The sequence below is a fragment of the Pagrus major genome, chromosome 14, assembly GCF_040436345.1.
Source record: "Pagrus major chromosome 14, Pma_NU_1.0".
Lineage (NCBI taxonomy): Eukaryota > Metazoa > Chordata > Actinopteri > Spariformes > Sparidae > Pagrus > Pagrus major.
This window is the reverse complement of record NC_133228.1, coordinates 17906024-17922114: the sequence shown is the minus strand read 5'-3', so window position 1 is coordinate 17922114 and position 16091 is coordinate 17906024. Positions and strand designations below refer to the sequence as shown.

General features: G+C 42.1%; 1 protein-coding gene across 6 annotated transcripts; it reads left to right on the top strand.

The window, feature by feature from the left end:
* Positions 1 to 635: 635 nt before the first annotated feature.
* impdh1b (IMP (inosine 5'-monophosphate) dehydrogenase 1b) lies at positions 636 to 15544 on the top strand. Of its 6 annotated transcripts, none has more exons than XM_073480559.1 (16): positions 692 to 771; positions 2860 to 2958; positions 3112 to 3189; positions 7023 to 7071; positions 8852 to 8953; positions 9049 to 9123; positions 9505 to 9711; positions 9799 to 9886; positions 9969 to 10168; positions 10428 to 10518; positions 10636 to 10731; positions 11843 to 11986; positions 12175 to 12319; positions 12407 to 12550; positions 12639 to 12722; positions 13355 to 15544. In XM_073480559.1, the coding sequence occupies exons 2-16, from the start codon at positions 2861 to 2863 to the stop codon at positions 13374 to 13376; spliced, it is 1623 nt and encodes a 540-aa protein (XP_073336660.1). In that variant the 5' UTR covers positions 692 to 771; position 2860; the 3' UTR covers positions 13377 to 15544. The 6 variants fall into 6 exon arrangements, with proteins under 6 accessions (XP_073336661.1, XP_073336662.1, XP_073336663.1 ...); XM_073480558.1 differs by having other exon boundaries at positions 3109 to 3189; XM_073480560.1 differs by lacking the exon at positions 3112 to 3189 and having other exon boundaries at positions 636 to 771.
* The last annotated feature ends 547 nt before the right edge of the window (positions 15545 to 16091 follow it).

The window sequence follows — 16091 nt, the reverse complement described above, 5'->3', positions numbered from 1 at the left end:
CCTCACATATCAGTACTTTTATTTTCATGTTAAAGGGTAACGCCACCAATTTTTACACATTAAAGTGAGTTTACAGGTCTTGGGGAGTACTACTGCATATGTGAGAAAAAAAGGGAGTATAAAGCCTTTTGTGGCTCCAGAGAAAAGCAGCATGTAATCTGATAAATTGCCTCCAATGATGTCACTCTGTGGCCAAGTGGCATTGTGGGTAATGTAGGCGCCAGGTTCTGCAAAACAAGGTGTAAAATACTGGTCCAAACTGTACCTAAGTGCATTTTACGCAAGTACTGTGCTTTTGTGAGGTACTTGTACTTTTCTTGAGTATTTTCATTTAATGGTCCTTTACACTACATTTCTTTGGGGAGGGGATTTTTTAAAAAAAAAAGTAAAGTAGGCAACAATCTTCCCAACTCGTGTCATGGCCACGAGCCACCGGCAATGCACTTGAATGTACTTATGGCTCGGATGAACCGGTCTTGCCAGCTTTTGAGTCATGCAGATGCAGTTTTGACGTGGAGCCCTCCTGTTGCACACTCATTTAAAACCCCTTTGGCTCCTGATTTCGCAGCGGAGGACTGAACACGCCTCTGTGGTAGCAGGAGCAGGAGCAGGAGGAGGAGGAGGAGGAGGGGGGGATGTGACGCTGCTGCTGCTGCTGGTACATAACACCAGCACGCACTGTCTGCTGCGACAGGCAATCACTTCTCATTCACTTTTACATCCCGGGAGCCACCAACGACGACTTTCCTCACTCCGAGTGTGTGCTTCGAGGTAGAGGGAATTACAGTTGTCTTACCATCGCTTCTGTTTTGTAGCCCCGACTTGTGTAAGCTCTCACAGCTGGAAAGTTGCTTCCCTTTCGGCCAACGTGGGCATCAGCCTCCATAAAGGTAGCTAGCTAACATTACTCGGCGTTGGGCAGGTTTACGCTAGCTGAGAGGCTGTGTGGCGATTTAAGAAAAAAAACAACAACAGCTTACCTATTAATGCTTGGAGAAGCTTCCTTTTTTAAAGCCCTTCCTCGGCGTTTTCACTAGGTCAAGCTAAAAATAAGCAGGCTTGCTAATGCTAAATGCTAACGCTTGCACCCACATGTCTGCAAGGAAAACGTAGTCTGGTCTGCCAAAAAAAAAAAGTTCAGCTGCTCGGAGCTACATCAGCGGATTTATTAACGCGAGACCATTTTTACGATGGCCTAAATGGGGAAGAGATTACTTACTTGTTCACGCTGTCGTAAATTTTAACGAGGCAACATCGGAAACTGACGACATCATGTGTCTGTAAGCTGTGACGGTTCAAATGAGGTAAAACGCCGAAATCAGGTAACCGTTGTGCCTGTGGAAACATGTTTTTGTGTCAGATGTCAATGATTTACACAAGTTCCCAGTTAACTTGGGTGTTAAGTAATAATTTGACATCACTGGATGCTTGTCAGGTTGGGTACCAGACATATGCCAGCTGCTTGTTTTAACGATGCGCTGCCTGCTAACAGTTTGCTAGCATAACATCTATTCTCGCACTAACAGTGCTGCGGTTTGTTAAATGACGCTAATTGCCAGTGGTGACGCTGCAAGCAGATATTCTGGGTTTTGTTTCGCGTGGGTAAATGGCAAGCAGTTTCATGTAACTTGGGTTAACTTGGGGTACATCGCCTCTCCTCCGTGTTCCTGAACATGTGAGATACAGTCTTATCAACCTGCATGCACACGCATGTCGCTGGCGTGCAGCTCGGGGAACGCCTGGAATCCGATGCCAAACTCGCTTCAAAAATCTGTCAAATTAAGGTTGTATCTGTTCTAAAAAAGGCGTTTTACGAGATATAGAAATAGTTGACATCGTGTAGCATATAAAGGCAGTCGCCCTTTAATTCGGCGTGTGTTAAACGCCCAAAATACGACGACTTTTTTTTATAAAACGTCAACTTATGTATGCGCGTTTTGGAGTTATGAGATGAGGGGATGCTAACACGGCTACTAGCATGGCTAATGATGCAACACGGATGACTTGCGGCGATGATGTTGCGTTTTACCATATAAACCAAAAATGCGGGTGTGAAGTAGCATTTTGTGAAACACGAGGGTCTCAGTGAAAGCTGCTGCTGTTTGCTAGCTGCTGTTCATGTAATGTAGGTCACCAGGCCAGTAAACTAGACATTGACGCTCACGTCGAGATGAGACATCATCATGAGGATGTTGTGTTGTTTTAAGGGGTAGCGTTTTAATTAATATGCGTTTAAAGTGCTCGTATACCTGGATTTTTATTTGTTTTTAATAGAAAGCGTGTAGCAGGTAGGTGTAGTGGTTCAGTCGGATGTTAGTGGGTCACCCGGCCATGTTTTGGCTCAGACGCGCGGTCGTGTGGGGACGACCGCAATGTTGTCACTCGTCATCCTCGATCGATTTATGTCCTGTACGTAATAACTGTCATAATATTTTAATTGGAGAGGCAGGAAATTAGCTTTTTTTTTAGCACAAACTCCAAGGATTTCTACCGTGACGCATGTATGTGTATGCCATTTTACGTTAACTAACTATCTAACCTCCCGTGGTGTCGCTGCCAGTAGACATAAAATGTCGTATTAAATGTGTATGACATTGTTATACGTTTATTTTTATGTTTTTATGTTATTAATGGCTTGTTTGTGGAAAACGCGATGAAGCGATTGCATCTTTGCACCTGCCGCGCAGGCGCACTGGCCCCTGGGAAATGTTGATGTTGCTATGGTTATGTGAGGAAGGTCACCACAGCTCTGCCTGCAAAGAGGATGTGTAGTGTTGTTGCAGAGCATCATGAACATCTGTGTCTGAGTCCTGAGCTGCACAGTTGATTGAAGTTGCCTCTCATCATTTTATTTTGCAGCATGGCGGATTACCTAATCAGCGGTGGCACCGGCTACGTCCCCGAAGATGGACTCTCGGCTCAGCAGCTCTTCTCAATCGGAGACGGCCTCACGTACAAGTAAGTCGCACTCCTAAACTGTAAATCTGAGTAAAGTGATGATTATTTCAAAGTAAGGTCTCCTTATTTTAACAAACCTCACCTTGCGCGCAGTGGTGGGTGAAAGTGTGCGCAGCAGTGCTTTGTAATGGCCAACACATTTTGAACCAGCAGATCTGACCAACAGTGCGTTGTCTCCGATGGTCATACGGCTGAAGAGCTATGCTCTAAAGGAGATGGGTTGACTTACAAGTGAGTAAAACAGTCCTCTTCAAACTGTTTTGAAACTGTGCTGTTAAAAAAAAAATCCTCTGTCAATTCAATTTGTTGAATTCGTAAGAGGGAAGCAAATGACTGTCCTTCAACAGAAAACTATTTTTGGCCGAAAGATGCCAAAATCATCAATCTGGCGTGATTCAAAGTGAATGAATGCAGTAGATAATTGAAGGGCTTGTTGGTATGCTCAACCTGATCTTGGTCATGGGGATCAAATTTGCTTCCTGGTGATGTAAAACTGCTTTTGTTGACTTCAACTAACTCATCAAAGAGCACGATCTGTCCTGTGAGTGCGTCATGCTTTACAGAGCAGCTCGTGCCCTTTTCTTTCAAATACTTTGCTTTCATAAAACTACTAATTAAACACTGATTTCTTGCCTTTTTTTTTTACTGAACCTCACTCAGCTCTTGTGACAAACGAGAAATGCTTTGTATTTGAACTCATCGTGCTTTTTTTCTTCTTTTTCTGAAATGATTTTCTGTACTAATCCATGTGATCACTCTTTTTATTTTCTTAGTCACAAATAACAATAAGCAAAGCATTGTGCCACTCAGTTGTAGAGGTTGTTGGACCTGTAGAGGCTCTTCTAAAACGTCTCTGACATAAATCCATCACAGTGCTTTCCCTCTTTGCCACAGATCCTAACAACCACTACAATCAATGCTTTAACACGCCCTCTCAGCATTCTCAGAAGGACCATTAGTTGATACGTTATCCTTTTAAATGTATACGGTAGACGATTGTCCGTACTGCATCATCATCTGCGCACCAAACCTACATTTCGATTAGATTAGAAATCTTTGCTCTAATCACGCGACTCCTCCTAAAGGAGCTAATTAAATAGAAAACGAACCTTAGTGTGTGATTGTGTCCGCGTGTCATTGAATAACGTCTCCACACCGTAATGAAGCGCATCACGACCAAAGGGAAGTTTGGCACATGATCGTCTGAATTGACATCATGTGGAAGGCAGGAGGATTTGGGCTTGATGAGCGAGTCTGCATCGCTCTTTTTCAAGCTGTTTGTCCTCTGACTCAACTCCTAATACTCAAGTGTGACAAATACAGATACCACTGGTAGGTTTTTTTTACATGTTCTGCTACATTTCCTTGAAGCACATGTAAGATTTCCGACCGCTTGATATGAATCTTAAAGCCTCCAATGACTTTATCCTTCCAGTGACCTTGACAGCAGGATGTTTAATAATGTATCTTTAGTTTCTTTATGTTATATAAGATGGAGGAAAAAGAAAGCAATCCACCCACAGAAAGTGAGATACAAACACAGGAAGACAGAAGCAGCTTTGTAAGAGAAACGGCTTCCTGTGACCTTCTGCCAGGTGTAGAAATCATGTCTTCGATGAATCTACTCTTGAACACCATATTTCTTTCAACACTCCCTAAAATGGCCTCCAAAGTGAAGGTGCACCTGTGTTTTTGCCTGGAAAAAAAGACAGAGATGGGTGAATCAAAAGATTTCTTAGTAGTTCTGTATTTTAGACGTAAAATACTGTTAAAGATCCCTGTGATCAAATTTTAAAAGTGCCTCTTAGGCTGCATTCTCAGCGATCACAGACTGTATCATTTTGTGATCATAAAATCTGTCCTACATTTTAAAGTTTTAAGGGTGAGTTACCTGACAAAACCTAAACCCCTCCTATAACCACAGTAGTAAATGTATTCCTGAAGCCAACTGTAGTGTATTAATAGTCTACTGTCGGTGTCTTTTCCACACAAACAAAATTCATGTGCGTCAGACGTACAGATGTTACTCAGAGATCCACGCCAACATTTCCAAAACTCTTGAGTGTCGTGTTCTCAGATGGCTGGATGTTGTTTGGGCGTGGGCATACTATGATAGTCTCCTGCATACGCCAAAGGCATCTGTACGAGCAGGAAAACAAGAGCTGTAGCTTTCGGTTGTACTCTGAGACACTCCCACTTAGCGTCATGCATTTGTGTACATTTAACATTCAAATGAAACCATAATGAGCCATCACTAGGCCAGTGTTTTCTTTAGAGTCAAAACGCAAGGAGGCGTGGTGTAGAGCTGACCCACAGTCGGTAGGTGCAGCCTGTGTGTACTGCAACTGAGGTTTGTGGCTGCTGTTAAATGCAAGCAGATGCCTGCCGGGCTTCCTGCGCGTCCCCATGCTGATGTTTGTGGTGGTTTTTGGATGCCAAAGTGAGGAGACAAACAAGCGGGCCTCCTCCCTCCAAGTGTCCCAACCAGTTCCGGCTATTTCAGACGTTTCTTTTCCACACCCACGCTGAGGTTTGAGATCTTTGTCTCTCACCTCCCATTGTCATTTAAGCTCTTACGTCCACCTGCACTGCTCACCTGTTTCACATACTCTCACTCGTGTACTTTCTCCGCCACTTCCCCTCCATCCACACGGCTCACAAAGCCTCCCTTATTCCCCCGTCTGTCCCCCGCCTGTTTTCACACCCATCTGCGAAAAACCCACAAAATACATACAGACTCTGGTTTGTAAAAACCAAACACACCATTCCTGCGTCTAGCTCTCGCTCCCCCCACTTCATCTCCTTCTACCTCTCATTGTGTTTACACAGGCCAAGAGCTGAAAGAGGTCAGCTGTAGCTTTTTAACGAGTACAGGACGCACTCAGTGTCTGTACCCAGCCACTATGCTACTTAGTGATATTCTGGGACCCATGAAGAGACATATCCAACAATAGGTTGCAGGCTCTAAACTGTGTGGCATGTCCTAGTTGACTTTTTTTTTTTCTTTTTTTTTTTAAGGGACAGTTCACCCCAAAATCAAAAATACATATTTTTACTCATCGTATCCATTTAGCTTAAGTGTGAGCTGCAGAGTTTTGGAGATATTGGTCATAGAGATGTTACTCAAGATAATCCACAGACCTCGTTGTGAGCAGGTTCATGTAGGAACTATTTTCTTTCTACTGAACTACACCTGTATCAACCGTATCATAAGGGCTGGGTATCATTTAAAAACAAAAGAAGAAGAAATTCAGATACCGGTTCCTGAATCTGTTCCTTTTTCCTGCATGCCCTGAGACAGAAATTTTGGTATCGAATGACAGGGCTTTTTTTTTTTTTTTTTTTAATACTCGTGGCATCGAGGCAATGTTGCAGGTGCCATAAAAGTATCAATGTTTGATACCCAGACCTACATGTCACCGCTTTTGAAGGAGGCTAACTAAACCAGCTGACCTCCTTCATTCCTTCTGTGCGATGGTTTGGTAGAAAGAAAATGGTTCCTACATGAAGCTGCTCAGAACAAGTTCTGTGTCATGATCTCCGGAAAGAAACATTGCTGTCTCAGATGTATTTTTTTTGGGGCGCTTTCAGCATCACAAGCCGAGCGCAGTCTAGTTCCATTATATTGGAGTAAAGGTCGACATCTCTGCGGCTACAGATATCTCAAACAAAATATGTATTTTTGATTTTTGGGTGAACTGTCCCGTAACAAAAAGAAATGAGTACAAAGATCAGACTGGATTAATTTAATGTCTTGCAAATATTTAATTCAATGTTCATTGTCGTTCTATAATATTGGTGTGATCTCGTTATCCCTTTTAAACACGATCTTGTTCAATAGTACTCACATTTGATTGCTTTCAAATTCACCCTGTTTACTGTCAGCTACTCGGAATGTAAGAAAAACATTCTCACTCCTCTTTTGCTTGGAGATATTTGGCGGCGTTATTAAAAATATTTATTCCTGTTGGTTTAAGCATGAGGAGCTCTGTGTGTGCTTTAAACCTCACAGTGTTGCTAGGTTGCATTAGCGCCTCACTATCCATTTCGTTTCTGTCTTTCAGTGACTTCCTGATTTTACCTGGCTTCATCGACTTCACCTCAGACGAAGTGGTGAGTATGCGTAATGTGTGAAGGACACTGTGAGAGTACAAAAGGGCACGGGAGGTCTGTGTCGGTGCTTGAGGAGATTGTTGCACTTCATCGTGACATCTGAGAAAAGACATTCCTGGTTGTTTTTGAAGTAGAGGTTTCTTCGGCACCCCCTCCACGCTGATAAACGTACAACGTGGCAGTGTCAGCACACAGACCGTTCTTGGCAGAGCCGCTTCCTAAGCCATCAGCCTTATTACAGTGAAACGAACTCTCTACTCCAGACTTCTTTTTTATAACTGCAGCTTTTACAAAAGCGGTCTTGTTTTCGCCCGTTTAGAAATGTCTGCATCATTTCTTCTCCCTGCTATTTTTGCCCGATGTGGTCACCCACTGGCTGCTGCCTCACCCCTTGTGTTTACATTTGTGTCTGGTCGGTTGCTCATCCAGCTCTCTCAGCAGATGACGGGGGAGAGTTAATCTCGGGGCTTTTAGATGAAATCCCTCTCTTCTGCTTCGTCCATCGCAGAAGGTTTTAATCTAATTGATATCTCTAATCTCTCCCCATTGCTTTCAGAGTTAAAGAGAGCTCTCGTCGCTTTACTAGATGCTTGGCTGACTCGTTGTGTTGTCATGGGTTGAGCCTCGGTCTTAGCCCACATTTTTTTGCTGGATAGAAAATCCAGTCAAGCTTGAATAACACGAATGCTTCCACATTTTCCTTTTTATCACAACTTTGAATGGAGTACATGTGACTCAGTAGCCCAGACTGTAATTTATAATAGCTCTAGGGCACTTGTGTAAGGTGTCGGAAACATGAAGAAGGGCCACGTGTGTCGAGCGGTTGTGGGAAATTCTTCATGCTCGTGATGCTCCCGACATTCACTCCTAGCTCTCAGTTGAATTTCGCAGGTTGTGCTACACTAAACGGAGAAGTGCTGTTAGTAAATTTCTCTCACCTTCACCGTGAACCCCTGAGAAAAGCCTCCATAGTTTATGTCTGTCGCTGATAAGGAGTAAAAGCTCGGACACCGTGAAGCTTGTTTGCTGGTTTTCCCATGTGCAGGAATGCTGTTATTTTCACACAGACACACACAGGTGAAGATAACAAAAATCTGGTGCTGCTGTTGTGGGAAGATGTGAAACTTAAATGTGGCTGTCTGGAGATACAGTAGTCAGGCTCATTTCCATTTTCACAAGTGTCCGGTTTCTGTCGCTGAGAGGAAGGATTGTTTTCTTGATGAACCCTGCAGATCACAGATTGTTTATGACAGGATAAAGCTTAAAGGGGCGCTATGTAGTTTTGAAGAAGAGATTCAAACTAAGAATTTTAATATAAATGAGGTGACGATGCAAACTGAATAAGCAAGCTGTTCTCAGAGGAAAATAAGGCCCCCAGAGCACTGTTTGAAACTAGAAAGGTGGCAGGCTCCGCCACATATAAATAAAGTAAAACGGTATGAAATTGTGTTGTCCTTTAAGGTCAGTTTGTTTGTTTATTTAACTTGTTTGGCATCAAAAATCAGTCAATAAAGATCTTTCTCTTCTGATTTTAAAATTTCTTCCCCAAAACTACATAATACACCTTTTTTAAAAATGAGTATCTGCTTAAATTGGCCCCGGTGACGACCTGTCATTTGAGGTTATGTGCCAGCTAAACATGAAGACACATCTGTGCAGTGCATCATGCATCTGCCAAGTGTAGTCTGCCCCCTGGTGGCTGCTGTGCAAAATAACAGAAACAAACTCCCCTGTAGTGAAGACGTAAAAAAAATGCATCGCCCTCTTCTGTGTCTCCCAGGACCTGACATCGGCGCTGACCAGGAAGATCACATTGAAGACCCCTCTCATCTCCTCCCCCATGGACACGGTCACAGAGTCGGCCATGGCAATCGCTATGGCGGTAAGAAATGCCTTGAAAATCAGTCTCAGTATTTCAGCAGTTTTGACATTTAATGCATTGGACTAGAATGAACATGTTGCTTTTGGTTTTGGTAGCTAATGGGAGGCATCGGCATCATTCACCACAACTGCACACCAGAATTCCAGGCCAACGAGGTCCGCAAGGTCAAGGTAAACAGATTATCCTTCAAAATCTTTTTTTCTTCTTTGTTTGTTTTATGTTAAATTGTCTGAAGTAGTAGTATACACACACCAATAGTACAAACCTCAACCTAACTTAATTCTCACATCAATATTACCCTTAATCTTTCTTGTCTTGTTTCTATATAGGCTATGGTAAATGTGTGTATGTTTTTTTTTATTTGTTTGTTTTTTGTGTGTGTGTTTTTGTTTCTAACTGTTTTCTGGTTGTGTTTGCGTATTAATGTGTAATTTATTGTTTGGTTTGACGCTGCTTTTGCTGCTTTGCACACGTAAAGAGGAGAAAATAAGCTGCTAATAATCATAATCATAATAATAGTCAGGTTTGGCTTGGTTTCTCTCGCTTTCCAGAGGTTTGAGCAGGGCTTTATCACAGACCCAGTCGTGATGAGTCCGCGCCACACAGTCGGTGATGTGTTCGAGGCCAAAGTAAGACACGGCTTCTCTGGCATTCCCGTCACAGAGACGGGCAAAATGGGCAGCAAACTGGTGGGCATCGTCACCTCCAGAGATATCGACTTTCTCTCTGAGAAGGACCATGATAAACTTCTGGAGGAGGTGTGTATGTTTGTGATTTCAAGAAACTGTATATCCATGAGTTTCAAAATGTTTTCGTACATTGAAATTATGCTGTTTATCTCCAAGGCCATGACAAAGAGGGAGGACTTAGTAGTGGCTCCAGCTGGTGTAACACTGAAGGAAGCCAATGATATTCTGCAGCGCAGTAAAAAAGGTGAGTAAAGGTTCATGCTTGACAAACTTTATTTTAGTCTCTCTCACTGAATTTAATAACCTCTCTTCCACTCTGTTTCCAGGGAAGCTTCCCATTGTAAATAATAACGACGAGCTGGTGGCCATTATTGCCAGGACAGATCTGAAGAAGAACAGGGACTACCCGCTGGCCTCCAAAGACTCGCGCAAACAGCTGCTGTGTGGCGCCGCCATCGGCACCAGGGAGGACGACAAATACAGACTGGACCTTTTAGTGCAGGCTGGAGTCGACGTCGTCGTACTGGTGGGTCTTTTTGGTTTAAGTATGTGTTGCCACTGGTGCCAGTTTGAATGTGTGTGAAGGCTTGTTTGTGCAGAGGTTGCTTTAAAGTACATGAAACTGTCTGTAATCAGTTCCACTGACAAACAGGAAGTGTGGGAGAGTGTTGTGACCAACAGCAGGGCAATTATGGATCAGATTAATATAGTATGACTTACAGGGAGTGTTTTGTTATTATAAAATAAAGATTATGTATTCTTAAATCTGTTTTTTGTATTTTCAGGACTCTTCACAAGGCAACTCGGTCTATCAGATCAACATGATAAATTATATTAAACAGAAATATCCGGAACTGCAAGTGGCAGGAGGAAATGGTGAGTTTGTTGGAAATGAAACACTTGAGTCTGCTGCTGCTGTTGTTGCTGCAAAACAAAATGTAATAGTTTGCACACATTTGCTGACCATTTTTTTACATTTTTTCCCCCTCACAGTTGTTACAGCAGCCCAGGCTAAGAATCTGATCGACGCTGGTGTCGATGCTCTGAGAGTCGGCATGGGCTGCGGCTCCATTTGCATCACGCAGGAAGGTACTCATTCTAGTTTTTCAATGCCACCTTCTGAATATAGTTGCAGCATACATAGTCTTTCTCAATATTGGAGTACCAGAGAAACAGAAATGATATTTCTTTGGAAGTAAACAGTTAATGTCTGTTAATATGTTGTTACAAAACATTGTGAGAGCAGAACTGCTGGCTTAGAATTTAAATGTGGGCAAAACAGTAAATTGGGGCAATTTCTACAGTAGCTGCACCTGTTCCCAATCTGGCAACGAGCTACAGTGAGAAGGAAAAGGCTATCAGTTGCCAACGGTAACAAATACCCTGAGACCGCTCGTAGTTGTCATGGTGATCTGCCAAGGCCCCATTATGGGTTGCCATGGGGACTGGCCTCTCGTGCTCAGACTGGTTCACGAACGAGAGCAGAAGAGACACGTTAGACATGGACATAATACTGTCTCGCAATATCTCTGTTAGCAGTGAAATGGATGCTGATTTTTAATTTGTGTGTGTGTGTAAGCCAGCGATGGAGTTTAGCTTCCAGTTTACACTATATTTCATCATTTATCCCGTTCCCACATTTCCAACTAGTTGTACTCTTTTCAGCTTTGACTTCATCGTTTATACGTTAAGCCTAGTGTTCGCCATCTTTTCATACTTTGACATTAATACAACTTTTCAATCCCATTCATACTGATTAGTCTTTCCCAGTTTTCTTCATACTACTTCAGCTGCTTCTTTATACAAAGTTAAGTCAGATATGCAGTTTAGCTCCCAACTTAGACTCACTCAACTTTCATCTTCATCATCTTTTCCACACTTTTCCCTTTTTAATACTTTTGTGCAAACAGATTATAAACAGCACTGTTGCAATGAGTATGCACATCAATAAAGTAGAGCATTGTTTTCCACACTTTTCCAACTACTCATACTTCTTCAACTGCTTCTTCATACAAATTAAAGCCAGCTATGCAGTTTAGCATCCAGCACTCACACAGCAATTTCTTCAGAAACTGCGTTCTCCAGTTTCTAAAGTGATTGTCTTTGTCCCAATGGTCTGATCTAACCTTTTTATTTGTATTTTTTTTTTCTGGATTAGTTTCCATGCCAGTCATGTTTGATATATTTTCCTACCTTCTAGTCATGGCGTGTGGGCGGCCCCAGGGGACCTCCGTGTACAAGGTAGCAGAGTACGCCAGGCGCTTTGGTGTGCCAGTCATCGCTGACGGTGGCATTCAGACTGTGGGCCATGTGGTGAAGGCTTTGTCTCTTGGAGCATCGACTGGTGAGCTTTCAAACGTTATAACCAGTGTTGCACTAGTTACTGACAAAGAATAATTAGTTACAGTTATTAGTTGGCTCCAAATTCACTTAATCCAGTCTTCATAACAATAGAGTTGTTTGTCATAGCAGTGAGGAGGTTTGATTGGGTGATACAACAAACACATAATTCTCTCCTGTCTCCCAATCCAGTTATGATGGGCTCCTTGCTAGCAGCAACCACCGAGGCTCCAGGAGAGTATTTCTTCTCAGACGGCGTGCGGCTGAAAAAGTACCGCGGTATGGGCTCACTGGACGCTATGGAGAAGAGCACCAGCAGCCAGAAACGCTATTTTAGGTATGTGGGAGGCCGAAAGTTGTCAAAAACTATTATTTACTATGCTAATAATCCATCAGAGGAAGATTAATTGATGCCTTTCCACAGTGAGGGAGACAAGGTGAAGGTAGCCCAGGGTGTGTCGGGCTCGGTCCAGGACAAAGGCTCCATCCACAAGTTTATACCTTACCTGATAGCTGGTATCCAGCATGGCTGCCAGGACATCGGGGCAAAGAGTCTGTCTGTCCTCCGGTGAGTAGTGTGTGTGAATGACTGGTTGTAACACAGATGTCAATATTTTCTGTGTGATTATATTTCACAATGTGTCTGTCTTTCTCAGATCTATGATGTACTCTGGAGAGCTTAAGTTTGAAAAGAGGACCATGTCTGCACAGGTGGAGGGAGGAGTTCATGGACTCCACTCGTAAGTGTAAAAACAAACACATCTGCATTGTTACTCAGGAAACAAAACATGCAAGATGTTTCATTTCATACTTATGAGACCTCACTTTGTCCTCTGTAGGGATCATGCCCAAAAAATATGACTCAAAGGTATTGTTATCATTTTAAAAAGGAAGCTGGACTGATTTTGTAGAAGTAGAAACATGTCTGTTTTTCCAGCGAGAGAAAGTTAATCAATCTGCCAAGCCAAGAAGCAGGAATGGGATCTCTTAACTGCGGTTTCTTTGTTGCCTCTCATAGATGATTTCATCATTACGTTGCTAAGAAACAGCTCAGCTCCAATTATTGCTGTACTTCCGAGTAGTTGTTGACATTAGCAGACACTGCAATGGAAGACGAACCTGCTTAAAAGTTACAAGAAAGAGGGGATAGTGCAGCAAAGAGTATAAGCATTTTTAATCCCCATTAGCTTGACTTGCAGTAAAATCATATTTTTTTTCTGGCTTAATGAAAAAGGACAAATGCTAACTTCTTGTTTCTCCAGTTTTTGCTTTTTTGCAATTAAAATGTAAGTTTTCTGTTGTCGTAGCTGGCAGCACTAATCATTCATTTTTGTGCAAGTGCTGATTTCTCTCCCATTTTCTGTCTCCGCAGTTACGAGAAGCGGCTGTACTGAACGTCAGGACGAGAGTGCAGATCAGCCGTGCACGTGACAAACCCAATCCAACAGTGACCAAATGTTTAAAATCGCCACTTCTGCTCAAACACGCACCGCCCACTACACCCTCTCTTCTCCTCCCCTGCATCGTATCCACCGTTACACTCTCTCCGATCCGAGCCAGCTGCTTCGGGGAGGAAAGGGGCAACGTAGCGAAGTGAGACCCTTCAAACTGACATCTGAACACATGGGATTTTTTGCACTCAAGAAGCGGCGCATCAGGGTTTTTCGGAACGACAGACACACCTGCATCTCGAGTATGCAGGCGATCCCAGTTACTGCGTGTGTGTTGATAGTAGAGAGAGAATGAGCTGTGTGAGTGTTTGGTGAATTATGAGTGTGCGTGAAAATAGTTTAACAGTGTGTGTCGGGACAGACAAAGTGAAGGTGCACTGTGTTAATGTGTCCTGTGAATATTAGTCTAAAAACAGCCATGGTGCAGATCCCATCAGCATCTCTTTTTTGGCTTTTTTTGGGATCCACGCTTACCAGCACTCTCCTCGTCGGAAGCCTCGCACATCCAGTTCTCAAACACACTAGAGCAGAACGCAAGACGCAACACTTGTCTCTCTTCGTGCAGTGTGTCGGTATATCATGGCAATCTTACTTTTTGTTTGCATTTTTTTTTAATTTCATCACCGGTAAAAGCTACTTGAACGAACAGTAGCTGCTCATGTTTCAGCGCATATTGTTTACTTTCCTGTGTTACGGATCCCGAGGTACAGGATATTGGCCACGGCGAATATTATGTAGTCGTTTTTTGTATCCTCACAATCAGTAGACGAAAAGCCGCAGTCGTTACCACTGTGGACATTCATCTGCCCTTCAAAGACTTCCTGAGTCAAATAATCAGTGTCCCATCTCGGTGCATAAATCATAGGTCGAGCATGGAGGGGACCAAAAACTGAAGAATCAGGTATGTTTAAAAGAAGAAAATCAAATCAATTAAAAAGAAAAGTTCGTAGTGAGAAGACATTTTCTCTGCCCGTCATTTGAATACTTTTAGATAAAAACACTTTATATTAAACCTGTATAGTCTCAAGGGCGTCGAATTGAGCATGAAGCGTTTTTTGATATGCATGTTTGTTTTTTCACTAAGCCAAACAACGGCTGTATTTATATTCTGCTTTATTGTAATTGCATACATACTGCCAAGTGTATTTACACTTCTTCTGACACTCTTCTTTTTTGTAACTTCAAAAACCAAAATTAGCGCAACGAGATGCTTGTTACCTTGTTGCTTGTTCATTCCTGGGTTCCCACAATGTGGCATAGGTTCTCCTTGATAGATTTTCTGTTTGTGTTTCTTTTTACCAGAGATATGCCTTGAAACGGGGATGGATATAAAGGCTGCACAGCTCAGTGAAAACACATAATGCTACACACCTTCTCGCCTCCTTTTCTTACTTTGAAGCAGCGTCGCTGTGTTTGTTATCATTCAGCTTACGTAGGGCTAGGCTTTTCTAACATTTTCATACTGGATGTCCGTATTGCCAGATGTCTTTTTTTTTTTTTTTTTTTTCCTTTCTTTTTTTAAAATAAAGTCCCAGATTGTTAAAGGTTGAGTTGCTTTCTCTTAACGTGCTGATGTACTTTACCCTGCACAGGGTTCACTTGACTAACAAAAAGCCTTGCAATTGGACAAAATTGCAAGAAGATGTACATGAAAATTATATGGAGAAACATATACCTATATTCAGTTGGAAATGATGGCTGCTTGTTATTGTTTCACATCTAAAGAGAAGCTTCAGGTCTATTAAATGTCTAATTTGTAAAGTACTGAGTCCTGTTAGTCCATCTAAAAAGCACCACTATAGTGTTAAGTGAGATCCTAGGTTTACAGTTTTTGTTTTTTTAGTGTTGTACTTTTTAAAAAAAAATTGTGTTTCACCTTCAATCAACTGCAATATGTTGCCAGAACACCGTGATAACTTCTGCAACCAGCAACCAAAACAATAAGCTTTTTAGATGGATTGAAAAGACTCAGCATTCAATAAATCCACGAGGATTTTTTGAGGAATATCACTTCTGAATATGTTTACAGTAAAACACTCAACAGAGTAAGTTGCTTTTGCTGTTCAGTATGGTAAAGGAAAAATAAAAAAAAAAAACCTTATAAAACTGTATGTGGACTACTGTCTTATATATCTCTCTGCACCATAAACAAAAGAAGCCAAATGTTATAAAACAAACTTTATTAAACAATGTGTTGAGCACAGTTATGCTTGAACATAAATAAATTAGTAAGCCGGTCATAGAAGATGCTGTCAGTGTAAGTAGAAGCACAATCCATTGGTGATAAATGCAGGAGGCTAAAGGTAACATAGTGTGCGTTTTACCAGTAGAGGGCACTGCCGCACTGTAACTGCGAGTTAAGATGTGAGGCGTATTGATATGGAGAGTTTATAGCTCGACAAACATAATTCTAGTCCCATTTGTTCAGCATGAGATTTTAACGACAATGATATTCTGAGTTGAAAGGGTGAGACTTCAGTAGTATTTAATAAGTGCTTAATTCAGTCACAGTACTATCTATTGGAATGTTGGAATGCAATAAAAACATTTGTACAAATAAATTCCTGTTATTTTCCACTCAGTAAAATGTTACTATTCTTTTGACTATATCAAACTTTACCAGCCTTTATCAAACATGTAAAAGTTACAAATTACCTT

Bases quoted from the DNA above. Each gene is read 5' to 3' on its own strand.
- impdh1b (XM_073480562.1), top strand. From the start codon at position 2,861: ATGGCGGATTACCTAATCAGCGGTGGCACCGGCTACGTCCCCGAAGAT. The intron at 12,320-12,406 runs GTATGTGGGAGG...GCCTTTCCACAG, and splicing joins AGCCAGAAACGCTATTTTAG to TGAGGGAGACAAGGTGAAGG. The intron at 12,551-12,638 runs GTGAGTAGTGTG...TGTCTTTCTCAG, and splicing joins AAGAGTCTGTCTGTCCTCCG to ATCTATGATGTACTCTGGAG.